The sequence below is a fragment of the Vulpes lagopus genome, chromosome 15 (assembly GCF_018345385.1).
Source record: "Vulpes lagopus strain Blue_001 chromosome 15, ASM1834538v1, whole genome shotgun sequence".
NCBI lineage: Eukaryota > Metazoa > Chordata > Mammalia > Carnivora > Canidae > Vulpes > Vulpes lagopus.
In genome coordinates this window covers 25,444,768-25,462,728 of record NC_054838.1, presented here as the reverse complement: position 1 = coordinate 25,462,728, position 17,961 = coordinate 25,444,768, and the positions used below count along the sequence as shown (strand labels likewise).

The following is a 17,961-nucleotide window of genomic DNA, read 5'->3' as shown; positions in this document are numbered from 1 at the left end:
TTAAAAATAAATAAAAAATAAAAGTGCTGTGGAAAATTTGTAGACATACAGTGGTGATCATTTTCCAACCTATACAAATATCAAGTCATTGTTAGATGCTTGAAACTAATATAATGTTATATGTCAATTATGTCTCAATAATAGAGTGAATGAACTATGGGAGCACAAGGAAGCTCTGTCTGACACGATTGGTGAAGGCATCAAAGAGGAGAGAGGTCCTTTGAGGGACCTAAGGTGCTGAAAATAGGGCCTTAAAACATATGTAGGATCAGACAGTAAATACGTTTGTTATTTGGTTTATGTTTTAATCACTTTTCTTTGGTTTTGATTTTTAGCACCTTCTTTGTGGAATATCACTTTCCTGTGGGCTTTTCTAAAGGTGGATTGGGAAAGACAACTTTGATCACCGAGGTCATTCGACTCGCCTCCAGTAAAATTACAGATGGAAGTAAGAGAAAGACAAGTTTTCTGTTCCTTAAATATTTTGGCTGTGGAAGAATTTTCAATCTCCAAATACTCATCTGACTTTTATAGTACCATAGTATCTTAGAGTGAGAAAGAATTGTGAAATGAATCTACTCTAATTCTTTTATTTTGTAAGTGAGGAAACAGGCCCAGAAGTGCTATGACTATCCTGATAACAAGGCACCAAGTCAGTAACGTACCTGAGACTAGAATGCAGAACTGTTGCTTATAGCATGTTTGCTCAACTATTGCGATTTTTCTTTTATTCCTTTTTTTAAAAGCTTTATCAAGATATAATTCACATACTACATGATTTAACTATTGAAGTGTTTATTGAACCCAGTGAAGAATTTAGTGGTTTTTAGTGTATACAAAGAGTTGTGCAACCATCATAAAGTAATTTTAGAATATTTCCATCCCCTGAAAAGAAATCCCTTACTCATTAACAGTCACTCTTAATTTTCCTATCTCTACCCTTACCCACACTAAACAATCCCTGATCTGTTTTCTGTCTATCATTTTACTCATTCTGGACATTTCATATAAATGGAATCCTACAATATGTGATTTTTATGTAACTGGCTTCTTTGACTTACCATATTTTCAGATTTGACCTATGTTATGGCATGTTTCACTACCGTGTACCTTTTTATGGCTATCTAATGCTTTATTGTATGGCTGTACCACATTTGGTTATCAGTTCATTAGCTGATGGTCATTTGGGTTGTTTCTGTTTTTTGGCTATTGTGGATAATGCTTTTATGAATATTTGTGCACTTTTTTGTATGGATATACGTTTTCATTTCCCTTGGGTATAAACCTAATAGCAGAATTGCTAGATCATATGGTAAGTATGTTTTAGCTTTTTGAAGAATTACCAGTTAGTTTTCATCAGCTGCTCCACCATTTTACATTCTCAGCAGCAATATATGGAAGTTTCCAGTTCTCCACATCCTCACCCACCCACACTATCATTTTTTATTTAGCCATCTTAGGGATTATGAGGTAGTATCTCACTGTGGTTTAGATTTGCATTTCCTAATGACTAAGGATATTGAGCGTGTTTTCTTGTGCTTATTGTCCATTTGTATATCTTGGTGAAATGTCTGTTGTAATCCTTTGCCCATTTTTAAGTTTTGTTACTGGGTTGTAAGAATTTTTTGTACGTTCTGGGTAATATATAACCCTTATGGGTTATATATTCTGGATATGAGGCCTTTGTGAGAGCTATGATTTTCAACTATTTTCTTACATTAACAGACTGGCCTTTCATTTTCTAAATACTATTGTTTATAGCACAAATTTTTTTTTTTTTTAGCACAAATGTTTTAAATTTTGCTGTAGTCCATTATTTTTTTCTTTTGTTGCATGTACTTTTGGTATTGTATTTTTTTCTGTTTTAAGTATTTCTAATACAAAAAAAGCAAAAAGGTATTATAATAAACATTTATGTTCCTGTCATCCAAAGTTATACAACTTTCTAACAGATTTTGCAAATATCTTTGCGTTGATTATCCAGTTTGATCCATAAATGGTTCATTAGCGTTGAATTTCCTCTCTGGGAGGTAATTTAAGAACTAAAAGATATGGTCTTAACTCTCCTACACATTCAAGTAATTTTCCTAGACAGCATGGTAACATTGGATTTTTAAATTTTTTTTTTAAAGATTTTATTTATTTATTCATAGAGATGCAGAGAGAGAGAGAGAGAGAGAGAGAGAGAGAGAGGCAGAGACACAGGCAGAGGGAGAAGCAGGCTCCATGCAGAGAGCCCGACGTGGGACTTGATCCAGGGTCTCCAGATCACGCCCTGGGCTGCAGGCGGCGCTAAACCGCTGCGCCACCGGGGCTGCCCTGGATTTTTAAATTTTTATTTTGCTTTGTTTTATTTGTTTTTTTTAACTAGATATAATCTATTCATTTGGTTCAAAATCTTTGTAGGCAATGCTGTAAATTTTGTATTATTCCTAAAGTATTTCATGCATAGATTAGTAAATGTGTTTATCCTTTTTTGCCTTCCCATTTTTATCCAAGTATTAGTGTACCTTATGCAGTGTTCTGCACCTTGTCTTTAACACCGTTATCTCAGCAATTTTTTCATACCAGGACCTAAAGAACTCAATCTTCCCAGTCCTTTATGACTATATAGTATTCCCTTGTATGAGTGTGCCATAATTTAAACACTCCTAATGATTAATATATCACTATTTAGGTTGTTTTCATTCTTATTTTTAAAAACAGTGCTTCAGTAGAAAAATTTCAAATATGCTTCATTTCTTATTTGATGTGGGTATATCCAATACAATCATTAAAAATATTTACTTTTTTCTACATTTTTTAAAAATTCAATTTAATTAACATATACTGTATTATTAGTTTCAGAGATAGAATTTAGTGATTCATTAGTTGCATATAACACCCAATGCTCTGGGATGCCTGGGTGGCTCAGAGGTTGAGTGTCTGCCTTTTTGGCTCGGGACATGATCCCGGAGTCCCCAGATCGAGTCCCACATTGGGCTCCTTGCATGGAGCCTGCTTCTCCCTCTGCCTATGTGTCTCCCTCACTCTCTCGCTCTGTCTCTGTCATGAATAAATAAATAAAAATTAAAAAAAAACAAAACCACTCAGTGCTCATTCCATCAAGTGTCCTCCTTAATGCGCCCATCACCCAGTTCCCCCATCCCCCTACCCTCCTACCCTCCAGCAACACTCAGTTTGTTTCCTAGAGTTAAGAGTCTCACGTGGTTTGTATCCCTTTTTGTTCTTATTTTATTTTTCCTCCCCTTCCCCTATGTTCCTCTGTTTTGTTTCTTAAATTCCATATATAAGTGGAATCATGTATTTGTCTTTCTTTGACTTATTTCGCTTTGCATAATACCCTCTAGTTCCATCCACATCATTGCAAATGGCAAGAGTTCTTTTTTTTTTTGATGGCTGGGTGTAGTCCATTGTGTGTATGTGTGTATATATGTATATATATATACATATACATATATATGTACATATGTACATACATATTTATATGTATATATACACACATACACATACATATACACACACACCCCATCTTCTTATCCATTCATCTGGTGATGGACATCTAGTCTCTTTCCATAGTTTGGCTACTGTGGACATTGCTACTATAAACATTGTACATATGTTAACAGATGTGTGATATATATATCACATCTTCTTTATCCATTCATCTGTAAATGGACATCTGGGCTTTTTCTATACTGTGGCTATTGTGGACATTGCTGCTATAAACATTGGAGTGCATGTGCCCCTTCTTATCACTATGGTTGTATCCTTTGGCTAAATACTTAATAGTGCAATTGCTGGGTGTTAGGGTGGTTCCATTTTTAACTTTTTGAGGAACCTCCTTACTGTCTTCCAGAATGGCTGCACCAGTTTGCATTTCCACTAACAGTGCAGGAGAGTTCCCCTTTCTCCACATCCTCACCAACATCTGTTTTTCCTGTGTTGTTAATTATAGCCATTCCGACTAGTGTGAGGTGGTATCTAATTGTGGTTTTGGTTAGAAAATACTTTTAAAAAACAATGCCTAAAGTATTCTTTGTTTACTAGAATACATTGTTTGACTTTCCCCATCACCTTAAAGGGGGATTTACAGGTTTTCATATGTTTATGTTCTGGCATATGCTTAAATTATTGACAGCAACAGAAGCTGCTCTGGAAGTTTGTTCAGAGCATTCAAGATCCTGTTGGCTCAAAGTATGTTTAAGGAGCTTTCACATGCTTAAAACTTATCAAACTCCCATCGCACGGAAAAATGTTGGATTTTTTTCTTAGACTTCCCTTCTATCTCCTTCTGCCTATATAATATCTGATGAGTTTCTTAAAACTGCCTATACAATATCTGATGAGTTTCTTAAAACTTTTCTGAGCTTCAGTTTCCCCATCTATAAAATTGAGATACAGCAAGGACACAATTCTGATATACATGAGTTGCAGTTAACATAGTACCTGCAAAGCAAGGACACAAGGAATTGATGGACAAATGGGATAATGAATATAAAATCATTAAACTCTAAAATGGTATGTAAATAGTAGTAGCTCACATTTACTGAGCACTAAACTACATGCCAAGAACTCTACTAAGTGTTTTATATACATTAACCTTTTCATTGATTTTCATACAAGATTTTATTTCTTTATCTAATGAGACAGACAGAGAGAGAGAGAGAGAGAGAGAGGGTAGGGAGGGGCAAAGGGAAAGGGAGGGAGGGAATCTTAAGCACAGGACTTAATCCTGTGACCCAGAGATCATGACCTGAACAGAAGTCAAGAGTCAGATGCTTAACCAACTGAGCCACCCTGGTGCCCCTTAACCTAGAACATGTTTTATTCCAATTCATGTGTTCTTAATCTGTATTGCTTTTAAATTATTATCATTGTTGGGCACAGTGGTTGAGTTTTCCCTGTGTCCTTCTGAAAAAGATCATACAGGCAGTGTGGAATAAGCATCAAGCCAGGAATTAGAAGACAGAGTTGTAGTTCTGTTTATACCACGCACTAATTGTATGAGCTTAAGGAAAATCCCCTTTTTCATCTGAGGCCCCCCCTTAATACCTAGATTAGACTAGGTATGTTCAAAGTAACCTTCCAACTCTATTATTATCACTTCTAGTTCTTAAACAAAAACAAAAACAAAAACAAACAAAAAAAAATCTTCTCTGGGACATTGTTTAGCCATTTATTTACAGTTTATTTCATTCTTGCCTTAACTCACTTTTTTTTTTTAAAGATTTATTTATTTATTCATTCAGAGAGAGCGAAGAGAGAGGCAGAGACACAGGCAGAGGGAGAAGCAGGCTCCATGCAGGAAGCCCGATGCGGGACTCGATCCTGGATCTCCAGGATCACACCCCGGGCTGCAGGTGGCGCTAAACCGCTGCGCCCCCGGGGCTGCCCAACTCACTTTTAATAATTTAAAAAAAAAAAAGCCATGAGCTTAAGAAACCGAGAATTATGTGAGAAATAGAGTAATACAGTGTAAAAATGTACCTAGATGGTGAGGAAAAATCTGAATGAAATAGAGTTCTATTTGTACAAAAAAGATTTTTCAGTGTTCAAAGTGCTTTTTCATCTGTTACCTCAATCCTTCCAACACCAATGAGATTGTAGGTATTGCTTATTTCCCTTCTCCTGGTTGAATAATCAGGTAAACTGGTCCAATGGGTGTGGGGTTCCTGGGCCCAGACCTTTTGTTTACAGCTCCTATGTGGAGATCAAGATTAGGAGACCCAGATCTTGTTTATGAGTGCCAAGAGAAATATACAGAGTCAAGAATTAAGATGGCAAAGATGAATGAAATTGATCAATAAACCAAAGTGTCAGTTTGAATGAATACCACAAATAGCAATTTCTTCTGTAACTGGGCCTTTTATGAAGGTTTTCCAGATCCATTTTAAGGGTATAGAAGTGAGTGAACAGGAAGATCATTTTACAGGTGGGAAATTGTGGTAAAGTTGGTCACTAGTAAGTAATAGAACTGGAGCTTGACCTCCTCTATTCTTTTATTCTAATCCCAAAAATCCTTTTTCTGTTTTTTAACTGTCTTAAAGCCCCGTAGCAGTGAGCACAAACTCAAATACTAACACTACTTTATTCCATTTACATTTATTATTACACTAGAAATCCTTTCCCTTCTAAGACACAGACTCTACCCTGCCTTAACACTGCCAACTAACATCAGTACCTGATACCTTATGTAAATGTGACAGTAGGAGTCCCCTAGTCTTCAGCCAAAAAATAAACTCATTTTCAGTATTACAGTTTTTGATTCAATTCTTCTCTTCATTTAATCCCTCTTGTCCCACTTCTGGCCCACTCCCTTCTTTTTTTGTTATACTACCTACCTTTTGTCTTCTTAAAACAAATCCTATCACCTTACATCTTACACTTACCAGATATATCTCTTCACATCTTTTTTTTTTTTTAAGATTTTATTTACTTATTAGAAAGGGAGTGCACAAGAAGGGAAACGGGCAAGCAGACTTCCCACTAAGCTCGGAACCTGACTGACCGTGGGCCTCAATACCAGGACCCTGAGATTATGATCTGAGCCGAACTCAGACGCTTAACCAACTGAGCTACCCAGGTGCCCCACACTGACTAAATTTCTAAAAGAGATTTTAGATCAAAAGGGAGGTGGGTGGTGTCAAAGCATGAATTGATGATGACTCTAGTTGGGTAGCCTGACATGTTCTTATGTGTTTGGTTCTCCTTACAGTGGTGAAATTCCAACAGCGATTTGTGTTTCCAGTACAATTTGGTGGCCCAATGATAGAACACTGGTGGAATTCCAATCTCACTTTCCAAATTTATGCAAAGAAAACCCCACAGAAAAAGGTACCTTTGACCTTTGCCTTACCATTTACACTAGGGAATTAGAATATACTTAAAATTATATTCCTACCTGTACTAGGAATTTCTCCAAACATAGCTTATTATTATTTCTAATATCTGTTTGCTATTTGTCAGAAGCCAGATATGCTAAAGGTACTACACCAATATACTACCAAATTTAACCATCACAAGTCTGTGAATTAAGTACAGTATTTTCTTTATTTGTGGACAGAGAAACTGAGATTTGGTGAAGTTTAGTAACTTAGATCACTCAAGTTAATAAAAGATAAAGCGAGGCAGGATTCTATCTCAAGTTTTCTGGCTTTAGACCCTATGATCTTAACCTCTTCACTGTATTCCCTGCTACAGAGAGGGGACTATCTGGATTGATATAGATTATGAGCCTTAATTTGAGACTCTATTTCCTATTTTCAGGCAAAATATGTAGAGGTCCAAGATAATATAATGTAGATAGCAGTTTTGATCAGCTTATTCCAAGTTTATAAAATCCACTTGTAATTGGCACAGCATAAATCCATAAACTATGTTGTGAGCAGTTTTTAACTTCTTTCAGTAAAACTACATAGCCTTCCTAATCTTTGACCACCTCTTTGGTATGGAGAGCACAAAGAATGTATCTGGGGGGGGGGGGGGGTTGTTTTTTTTCAGAGGATACAAATAAGTTCTTTTTGGAAAAAAAATTTTTTTAAGATTTTATTTATTTATTCATGAGAGACACAGAGAGAGAGAGAAAGGCAGAGACATAGGCAGAGGGAGAAGCAGGGTTCATGCAGGGAGGCTGGTGTGAGACTCGATCCCGGGACTCCAGGATCACACCCTGGGCCGAAGGCAGGCGCTCAACCGCTGAGCCACCCAGGCATCCCATTCGTTTTGGAAAATTTACCAAAATAGGAAGAGGTGGAAAAACACAATTCTACAACCTCAAGACTGCCTCTCTATAAACATTCCGGTATATTTACATTGAATCACCTAGCTCATGGCTTCTTTCTAATGAAAGAATTGTATGTGTTTTTTGCAGAGAACTTGAAAAAATAATTCTGAAAAAGCAAAATTGTCTAAATCCCAACACCAAGAAATAACTTTGCTAATATTTATGTTTCCCCTTTGTTTTTTTGTTTTTTTTTTTTCAAATAAATAAAATACATGTTTAAATCTTTGGCAGTATTAGGATATTTTGAATATAGTTTTTATCCTGCTTTTTAAAAAATACATTATCTTTATAAATATTTGAAGGTTTACTATATATACTTAATACTATTTCTATCAAGCATTATAATAAATACTGTTCTTATTATTTTAGACTTCTTGTAAACATCTTTTTAATGGCTGTGTATTATTGTATTGTAGCAATGTGCTATAATTAACTTAATAATTCTTGATTATTAGACCTCTAGCTGTTACTAATTGTTGATTTCAAAAATATGCATATTTATATATAAGCTTTTTATGTATTTGTTATTTCTTCAGTATAAATTCTCAAGTGAAATTACTGGGATAAAGAGTGAATACTTAAAGCTTTTAATATTTACTGCCAAATTTGCTGTCCAGAACAATGTTACCAACTTATATTCCAAACTTCACACATTTATGATAGCCTGTTTCTTTATAACCTTGAGAGCATCAGATATATTAAGTTTTGTAATTCTTCCAGCTTAATGGCAAAAATTTGTATCATCTAGATGTTACTTTTTATTTTTAATAGTGAAGTTGAATACTTTTGTAAAGAACTAACTCTTAAAAATAGAAAAAGGTTCTCTTCCAACCTCTTGGTGACTCATGAAACCCCCTGTAATCTTCCAGAGAGAAGTAGTGAACCCGGAATGGGAACCAAAATATGACAGAATATAGGTTCCCACTTAAAGTTGCCTCAGTCAAATAGTTAAGCTATTTACTTCGTAAAATGTAGGTTCCTTTCTAAACTGTCCTACATTGTCACTTCAGTTAAAATCCCCTGTGGCTTGTCTTTAATTTAACCTAAATTCTTTCTTTCCTCCTTCTTTCAGCCAGAAGCCGTTGGATCTGCATCGCTGTCTTTACGAACTGTCATTCAGTCTGAGTTGCTTTCTTTCAGTGACCAGCTTCCAGTGCAACAAGACCATGGTCAGACTCCCCTGGGCCCCCTTAAGGTATGTAGGTCGACGTTCAAGTAGTCAAGTATTTAGGGAGCACATGTTACTGGCTGGCACTGAACGAGAAAATGAGGGTCTCTCCTCTTGCAGCTTCTATGCTGTGAAGGAAATAAACAGTACAATGTGAAAGTGAATACCTGGGAGGAAGTAGGGGATGGTGGTCAGAGAAGGTCTCTGTAAAAAAGTGACATTTTAGGTAAGATTTGAAGGAGAGGAAGAGGCCACCAAGTAAAAAGTCGAGGGCAGATCATTCCAGAGAAAGGGAATGACACATGCAAAGGTCCTAAAGTAGGAATGTTGCCATGGGATAGTGAGCCAAGAGGGAGAATGGTAGAAAGTAAAATGGGACAAGCAGGCGGAAGCCATATCGTTCAGAGCTTTGTAGGTCTACATAAATTGTTTAGATTTTATCCTTAGAGCTGAGAACGAACATTGAAGAGTGAGAGTGACATCTGGTTTACATTTTTTTTAATTAATTTAATTTTGGGGAGAGAGATTGAGCACAAGCGGAAGGGGCGAAGGGAGAGAAAATCAGAAACAGACTTTGCGCTGAGCATGGATTCCAATGTGGGGCTCAATCTCATGACTCCGAGATCACGACTTGAGCTGAAACCAAGAGTCAGATGTTTAACCAACTGTGTGTGCCACACAGGTGCCCCTGATTTACATTTTTAAAAGGTAACTGTGGAGAATAGATTATAGGGATCAAGAGGAAAAATAGGGAGACTTAACATTAATTTAGACAAGAGATAATTGATGGTCTGGACTAGAGAAGTGGCAGTAAACAAGGACAAAAGTGACTGAGTTTGTGGCCTGGTGGAATGAATTCTGATGTATAATTCACTGGAGAGAGAGTTCTTTCCTTGTATTCGGAAGCTCCAGGATTTCTTAGGTGGCAGAATTTGAATGTGTAGCTTCCATATGACTTTCTCTTATGACAAAATCCCCTTTGTTCTGATGAGCTTTTAAAATAATCACAGTCGGGATCCCTGGGTGGCGCAGCGGTTTGGCGCCTGCCTTTGGCCCAGGGCGCGATCCTAGAGACCCGGGATCGAGTCCCACATCGGGCTCCCGGTGCATGGAGCCTGCTTCTCCATCTGCCTGTGTCTCTGCCTCTCTCTCTCTGTGTGACTATCGTTAAAAAAAAAATTAATTAAAATAAAATAATCAGTCATACCTATGACATTTCCATGGCTCTCCATTATCCAAAAGATAAAATACAGGGCCCAGTATAAGACCCTAGCCTATCACTTGCAGCTTCCCTACCAATAGCCATGTCAAACTGTGTAAAGAATCAGTAAGGTATCGTGCTGGTTCATACCGCCATACTTTTAATCTTGATTTTCATCTGCTGCCTCTTTTTGGAAGCCATCTCTGCCTAATTTCTGATCTTGATAATAAATACCATTTAGTTTTAAAGACTGATGTGATTGTCATCATGAAAAATTAACATCACACTACTCTTTCACCATCAAAGTTTTATTTTTTGTTTGCCTAGTTCATTCTAGACTGCAAAATTAAAATCAGAAAGGAGGAATTAATAGAACTGATGAACTAGAAATTTTTCTGTCCTGGCTGTGTTGAGAGAAGTAGTGTTCTAGATAGTTTGCTGTCCATATTTAATAGAGTGAGAGAACTCTGCTGTAGGTTTTAAATAAAGGGAACAGTGTGTCCCTTTTATCTCTAATAACTTCAAACTTAGAGAAAAACTACAAAAATAGTACAAAGAACTCACATACCCTTTACCTAGACTCACCAATTACTAACATTTGTCACATTTGCTTTATAACATCTACCTCCTGTCTCTCCCTTTCTCTTTTTTTCTTTGTCTCCCTCTGCACTGCCCCCCACACCCACACACAATTTTTTTCTGAACTATTTGAGAATATGTTATAGACATCATGCCTCATCACACCCCCTAAGTTCTTATATTTCCTAAGAACAAGGACTTTATCATATGCAACACTGTACTGGTATAAAAATCAACTTAACATTGATAATGGCTGTAGTACATGTGCATATTCTACCAACTGTGACAGTACGTCTGTTTATAGAATTTTTTTTCCAGTCCAGGGTTATCTATTAGATTTGTCATCTCTCTCTAATCTTGAGTCTGGAACAGTTTTGCAACCCTTCTTTGTCTTTCAGTACTTTGATATTTTTTAAAAGTAAGGCCTATTATTTTGTAGAATGTCCTCCATTGGGATTTACCTAAATCACTTATCACTATAATGATTGTAAGATGATTTTGTGACTCTTCCCTTCCAAGTAGAATTGTATTCTACTATATAGAAGAGTTGTCCATTCTTCCATATTTATTTATGTTGGTATAGACTCATGGATTTTTGCATTATTCAATAGGTTATAATCCATTACATTATTCTTTTTTTTTTAAGATTTTATTTATTTATTCATGAGAGACACACAGAGAGAGAGAGAGAGAGAGGCAGAGGGAGAAGCAGGCTCCATGCAGGAGGCTCAATGTGGGACTCGATTCAGAGACTCCAGGATCGTGTCTTGGGCCGAAAGCAGGCACTCACTGAGCCACCCAGGGATCCCCACTATTATTCATTTTGATGCTCAAATTGTCCCAGATTTGGCTAATATGAGCTCCTTTGACTGAATTCTGTATCCTTTCAATATGTTTCCATCCTTTTTTTTGAGCCTTTCCTTATTTTCTGGCACAAGATGATGTTCCATGCTCATCTTGTATCATTTTTTTTTTTGAGTTTTTTTGAATTCTGTATCCTTTCAATATGTTTCCATCCTTTTTTTTGAGCCTTTCCTTATTTTCTGGCACAAGATGATGTTCCATGCTCATCTTGTATCATTTTTTTTTTTGAGTTTTTTTTTTTGTTTGTTTTTGTTTTTTTTTTTTATTTATTTATGATAGTCAGAGAGAGAGAGAGAGAGAGGCAGAGACATAGGCAGAGGGAGAAGCAGGCTCCATGCACCGGGAGCCCGATGTGGGATTTGATCCCAGGTCTCCAGGATCGCGCCCTGGGCCAAAGGCAGGCGCTAAACCGCTGCGCCACCCAGGGATCCCATCTCATCTTGTATCATTGATAAATCCTCTGTCTACTTTTTCTTAATCTTAATAAGGTAATGTATATATAGTCTATTAGCGTTCTTACTATTATGGTATTTGAGAATAAGTTGATTATTTTCTAATAATCTGATTTGCCTCTAGCTCCAGAATTCTGATTCTGACTTCAGAAGACATTCTTGCTAACTCTCTTCCTTTTGTGTTTTATAGGTAACCATAGAGCTTGTTATAGATAACAAGGATTTCACTGGTGTGAATACTAAATTAAATAGCAGTACCTCACATAGCCCACTTTGTGCTCTTACAAGTCTAGATAAGACACTGTCAGAACCTGGTCAATATGTTACCTGTACCAAAAATCCAGAGAACCTAGATCAAATTCATGAAGAAGCTGCAAAGAAAGTGCAGAATTTGGTGCTCCCCAACCCAAAGTCACCAAACCCTGTTGCACCAAATCCTTCAATGACCTTCATAGCCGTGCCAGCCTCTGAAAATTCAGCAAATCAGACAAATGAGTCAGCAAAGGAGAGTGCTTTGCTGTTGCATGTGCTATTGATGGTGCCAGATGGGAAAGATTTCATTACTGGAGAATCTGACAAACAACCACCGTGCAACATTTATTTAAATTGCAAGCTTTTCAGCACAGAGGAAGTCACCAGATCTGTCATCGCATGGGGCACAACACAACCAGTCTTTAACTTTTTTCAGGTAACTTTGTACATATCAACTTTCCATATCCTTTAAAGATATATGGGGGCCTGAGACAAGTATGTTTCCCAAATCATAATTCCATTCTTTTGTAGAAACCTAGGATGTTCAGACTGGAAGAGACCTTTGTAATTTATCTACCATGCAGATCCATTCCCATTGTGGGATAGGAAGAGGAAAAGACATTGTCAACATTTTAAAACTTATGTCTTCATTTCCATGTGTTCTGTCTCAGTTGATATGGTTTCCCACTGTTTCTTTTGCCTGAGTTCTGAATTCTATTTTGCTTCCTCTAGAACTAAATTTCCCTTTTCTTTTCTGTATCTCCAACACTTTAAAATTTTTTTTCTCTCTTTTATTCCTCTACTTATTTCAGTACTTATCTTACTTGATTTCTCTGTAGGATTTGATGCTATTGCTTAGATTGTTTCCTTTCTTGATTTTTGTAACTCTACTCTTATTTTCTTCCTAAATCATTTTCAGTCTCTGGGCCAATAGGAAAAGAGTGGTAACCCAGCACTTATTTCTCCCTTTCTCTTACCTCTAATTATTGGTGCTCCTTTTCAGTGCTCCTTGGCACTCTTCCAAACCAACCCTCTTTTCCCAGGGTCACTACTTCTATTCCCATAGCTTTAGCTATTATTTTTATGAAGATAACTTCCAAATCCATACCTCCATGTAGGCCAAACATTTCCAGTCAGGTTTCTGATCTCTCTAACTGCTACTCATTGTCCCAAGATGTCTCAAAAGCACTTAACACTTGACACCTAATGTACTTCCTGGCATATCAGAGGTATTCAGTAAAGATGTCTAAATGAAAAAAGGAATTCATATGTGTCCAAATCTGAATTTATTATTCCTTCCAAATATGCTCCACCTCCTCCTGTCTGCCCTAATTCATATTGTAATCTATTCAGAAACCCAAGCAGAACCTGAGAGATATCCTTGACTCTTTATTACATAATTTTTCACCAAATCCAATAGATGCTGCAAACTTAATTATCTCCAGAATAAATCTTACCTCAACTCAACTGCCAGTGCTTTCATTCAGACTCTCTTTCCCATTCTGGATAGCCTTTAGTCTAGTCTGTTTCTGGTCTTTCTCTGTCTATTCCTTTTTGTACCAACAGGAATGATCTTTCTAAAACGCTAATCTGAGTATTTCCCTCCGCTGCTTTAAACTTCGGCGATTCCCCAGAGCCTTCAGGATAGAGTCCAGATGTTTAGTATGGACTACAAGAATCTTTAAGAACTGACTGTCTCTGTACTTTTCCAGTCTCAACTCCTGTCACTCTTCCCTTCTCACTAGGATGTCCAGTTGTGTTCAGCTACTTACAGTTTCATAAACATTCTCTTTTCCTACCGCTGTGTCTTTACATGTGCTTTCCTTCTGCCTTGTGTTCCTTTTCAACCTTCATGACTCCTATTAGGCAGAGCTTTTTATATGAGTTGACTTCTGCCTGTCCTTCAGAATTTAGGGTTACTTTCTGCCAGCAGCTTGCTCTGAAATCTCTCTATTTGTAGATTAGGTCACTATATTTCACTTTTTTTGGTTTCACAGAACAGAAATGTGCTCAGGGTACCTAATGTAATTGTAGTTTCAAGATGGATACAAAAGTAGGTCTGCTTAGGTTTCTGTGCTCTTCTGGTATCTTCCTGTCATCTTGCCATGCATCATTTCTGGTTTCATTCATTTTCCTTTCATGTTTTCTGTTGGTTTTATCATGGGGCTTATCTCTCCTCTGCTGATGCAGTTATACTACAGCTTTGGTCCCTTCAAATTGTGAGTGCTTGATTCTGCCATTAATTTAACTGACTTGCTCTTGGCTGTAGATCTCTGCTTCTCTTTGTGAGTTTCCCTTTCTCTTTTTTCTTAAAGCTTTTATTCATTCATGGGAGACACAAAGAGAGAGGCAGAGACATAGGCAGAGAGAGAAGCAGACTCCCTGTGGGGAGCCCAATGCGAAACTCGATCCCAGGACCCTGGGATCATGCCCTGAGCCAAAGGCAGGTGCTCAACCACTGAGCCACCCAGGTGTCCTTTCTCTTTCCCTTTCAGCTACCAGCTGGCTGGCTAGTTCTTGAATAATTTTGCACTGAAAATTCAAGTGAACTGTTGGCTTGTTATTTACCATGACATCGATTGGGCAGAGCTTTTTGCACTAGGCCATATCTATCCAGTCAATGAATTGGCTGCTCTTTGATTAGGTGTTCAACCCTTGTCCAGTTGGTAGCCATCTTTCTTTCAAAAACTTCTGTGGGATGGGCGGGGCAGAAAAAAAAATCTCATCAGGGGTCTACAAATGGGTCATTTTGCCTTACAAAGGCTTGGATGAGGGGATGAGGTGGGCAGGCACAGTGACTGACGTGTCTAACAAACTTCTCTGTGTCCTCAAATCCCTGTCTGTATGAGCTTTTCATCAGAGAACTCATACCATTTTGTATTTGGCCTTTATATGTTGGTCACTTAAACCAGACTAGCTTGTCTTGAGGATACAGAGTGGGTTTTATTTTAATGGTTTCAGCTTCTAGCACTGTACATGGCTTTCAGTTCAAATTAGGCATTCAGTTAGTACTTGTTGAATAAAGACATAAATTAATCCTTTCTCTCAGGTGTGAGGTTTTGTTTGGTTTTGGTTTTTGATTGCTCCTCTCCCCAGGTGATTCCTGTCTCTCTGTCTTCCAAATACCTGGAAAGGCTGAAGAATAATGTGATGGTAATTGAAACTTGGAACAAGGTGCGGAGCCCAGGACAGGACAAGTTGCTCGGGCTGGTGAAACTCCCTCTCCATCAGTTTTACATGTCATTCAAGTAAATAGGATCTTTTGAAATATTCTTTACTTTACACCTTTATCTTTGTATGGACTGAAGAGGAATTCTTTTAGTTTGCAAAAAATCACTAGCCCAATAATACCTTGGAGGACTTTTCTCAATTTCACCACAGTTGCTGCTTTTTTCTCCTATGTTAAAACAGTTTTACAGATATTGTACAGATAGAGATATTTCAGGCCCTATGCTAAGAAACTTACATACATCAAGTCATTTAATCCTCACAACAGTTTTCTAAGGCAGGTAACTTTTATTTCCCCTGTTTTACAGATGAGTTAACAAAGGCACAGAGGATTTAGATAACTTGTTATGTATATTATAAGTAGTAAAACCAGGATTAGAACCCAGAGAGTTCTACTGCTTCACCAAGAAGCTCTATTGCCAAAGTTTATCACTGCACAAAACTAATGGTTTAGTTCTCTGTCACAAAAACAGTACTGTTCGCTTCAGCTATTTGCCAGTGGGGTATCGATTTATCTGAAGGTTATTTCTGTCCTCACTGCCGACTGTTCATTTTTTGTTTTGGTTCAAAGTACTGATTTTTAATTATTTTAGCACTGACTTCTTTCCTAACAGCCTTCTTATGGCTCTGTGTTTTAAATGCTGTATTTTACATTTTGCAAAGAGCCCTCAAATTTGTGGGCCCTGTTTCACATGAGCCTTTCTGTAACCCCAGGAAATATTATCATTATCCTCTTTTTACAAATGAGGAAACTTATCCTTTAACTTGCTAAAGTCAGCCTTTCTGGCTTTCTTTTCATCATCTGCAAAATGAAGGTGATGACAGACCCCCTGTCTCACTTATGGCACAATTGTGACATTCTAGTGAGAAAATAAATAGATAAGCCTTCTGTGAACAGTGATATTCTTAAGATAGTAACATTGGAAAGCGTGGTCAGACTAAGGAGTACTGCTGGAATCATGCCCCTGTCAGTTGTAGGCTTTGGCTTTTTCTTCATTTTTAGTTGTGATATTAAGGTCCCGTCTGGTATTTCCCTTCCCTTCTCATTTCATTAGATCCCATTCTTTGCTGAAAGAGCATAAAAACAATAGTAGCTACTAGTTACTGAGCACTTTTATATGCTAAGTATTCTAGTTTGTATTTTAGATTTGTTACCTCAGCTAGTCCGAACAGCAGCCCTTTGATGGAAGTTTTATCACCTACATTTTATAGAAGAGGAAACAGAAAGGTTAAGTTGATTACTTAGAGTCATTCAGCAAGTAAGTTGCAGAGCTAAGATTTAGCATGATATAATGAAGAGCATTTGGACTTTTTCTCCTCTATTAATAGTGGATAGTATCAACTTTTTCAGTGCTAGAAGGATTATAAATAGAATATTATTGGCAACATTATCCCAATCTTATCTACCAGATTCTGAAGTCCATACTTTTTCAAGTTGACCACACTGCCTTCCCGTAAAGTAATGCAACTCAGCAAGGCTTTACTAAGATTGTGCTCAATCCCAGATGCTGGGCTTGGGGTCATGGTGATAACAGACATAAATCAGACACTTTCTCTACTTTCAAATTGCTGCATTTGGAACTTACCTGCCTGGTAATTTTTATTTGATGAGTTACGGCAGAATCATGTGTTTTTTCAAACCAGTGTTTTCTAGTTGTAGACCCATTTTTAACAAATGAGAAAATAAGCCAAGTAGGAAATGCAGTAGCAACTCTGTGACATGATTGATGGTTGTTATTTGCTCATTTGAAATTTCTCTCCCCCTAGAGATCCCAAAATTTCTCGCCTGCTGCTTGATGCTCAGTACCCAGTTGTTGCTGTTGACAGCTACATGCCTGTGGTTGATGTGTTCTCAGGCCACCAAAATGGGAGTCTTCGTGTCTTCTTAGCCATGGGTTCTTCAGATCAGATAATGGCACTGCAAAGATTAAAGAATGAAGAAGGAAAACTTCCTCCCTTCAGCCCTAGGCCAGCGCATTTTCTGGACCATCCGTCTGTAGCATCTGTTACTATGGTACTGACTAAACAATTGATTGTTTACAAAAACATAATCTCATTTAAGGTGCACAACATGATGCTTTAAATGTACATAACATTGTGAAAGGATCACCACAGTGAAGCCAATTAACATATCAGTCACATCAGTCACTTTACCTAGTTACCTTTTTGTGTGTGATGAGAACACTTAAGATCTATTAGCAAATTTTAAGTTTCATAATCTCATTTTATCTTGCACATTTTAATGAAACCATTGCCCAAGATCCTTATTTCAGCAGTGAAAAAGAACATATTTGTACTCCAATGCAGTAGATCCAAGAAATTATTTTTTATGGTTTAAATGTATTTCTGTCCTGAGCTTTTTGAATTTATAAAGAAACTCTAATTGGACAACCACATCCTAATTCTCTAATTTACTAACTTAATTAATTGC

The 17,961-nt window shown here is 37.2% G+C and overlaps 1 protein-coding gene across 3 annotated transcripts in view; it reads left to right on the top strand.

The window, feature by feature from the left end:
• Positions 1 to 17,961, top strand: part of C2CD3 (C2 domain containing 3 centriole elongation regulator) — a 149,725-nt gene that overhangs the window by 48,323 nt on the left and 83,441 nt on the right. For all 3 annotated transcript variants that reach the window (XM_041729982.1, XM_041729980.1, XM_041729981.1), the window contains exons 11-16: positions 336 to 448; positions 6,719 to 6,837; positions 8,859 to 8,981; positions 12,241 to 12,738; positions 15,399 to 15,550; positions 17,298 to 17,544. In XM_041729982.1, the coding sequence (XP_041585916.1) occupies positions 336 to 448; positions 6,719 to 6,837; positions 8,859 to 8,981; positions 12,241 to 12,738; positions 15,399 to 15,550; positions 17,298 to 17,544 (1,252 nt within the window). The remainder of the gene's footprint in view (positions 1 to 335; positions 449 to 6,718; positions 6,838 to 8,858; positions 8,982 to 12,240; positions 12,739 to 15,398; positions 15,551 to 17,297; positions 17,545 to 17,961) is intronic.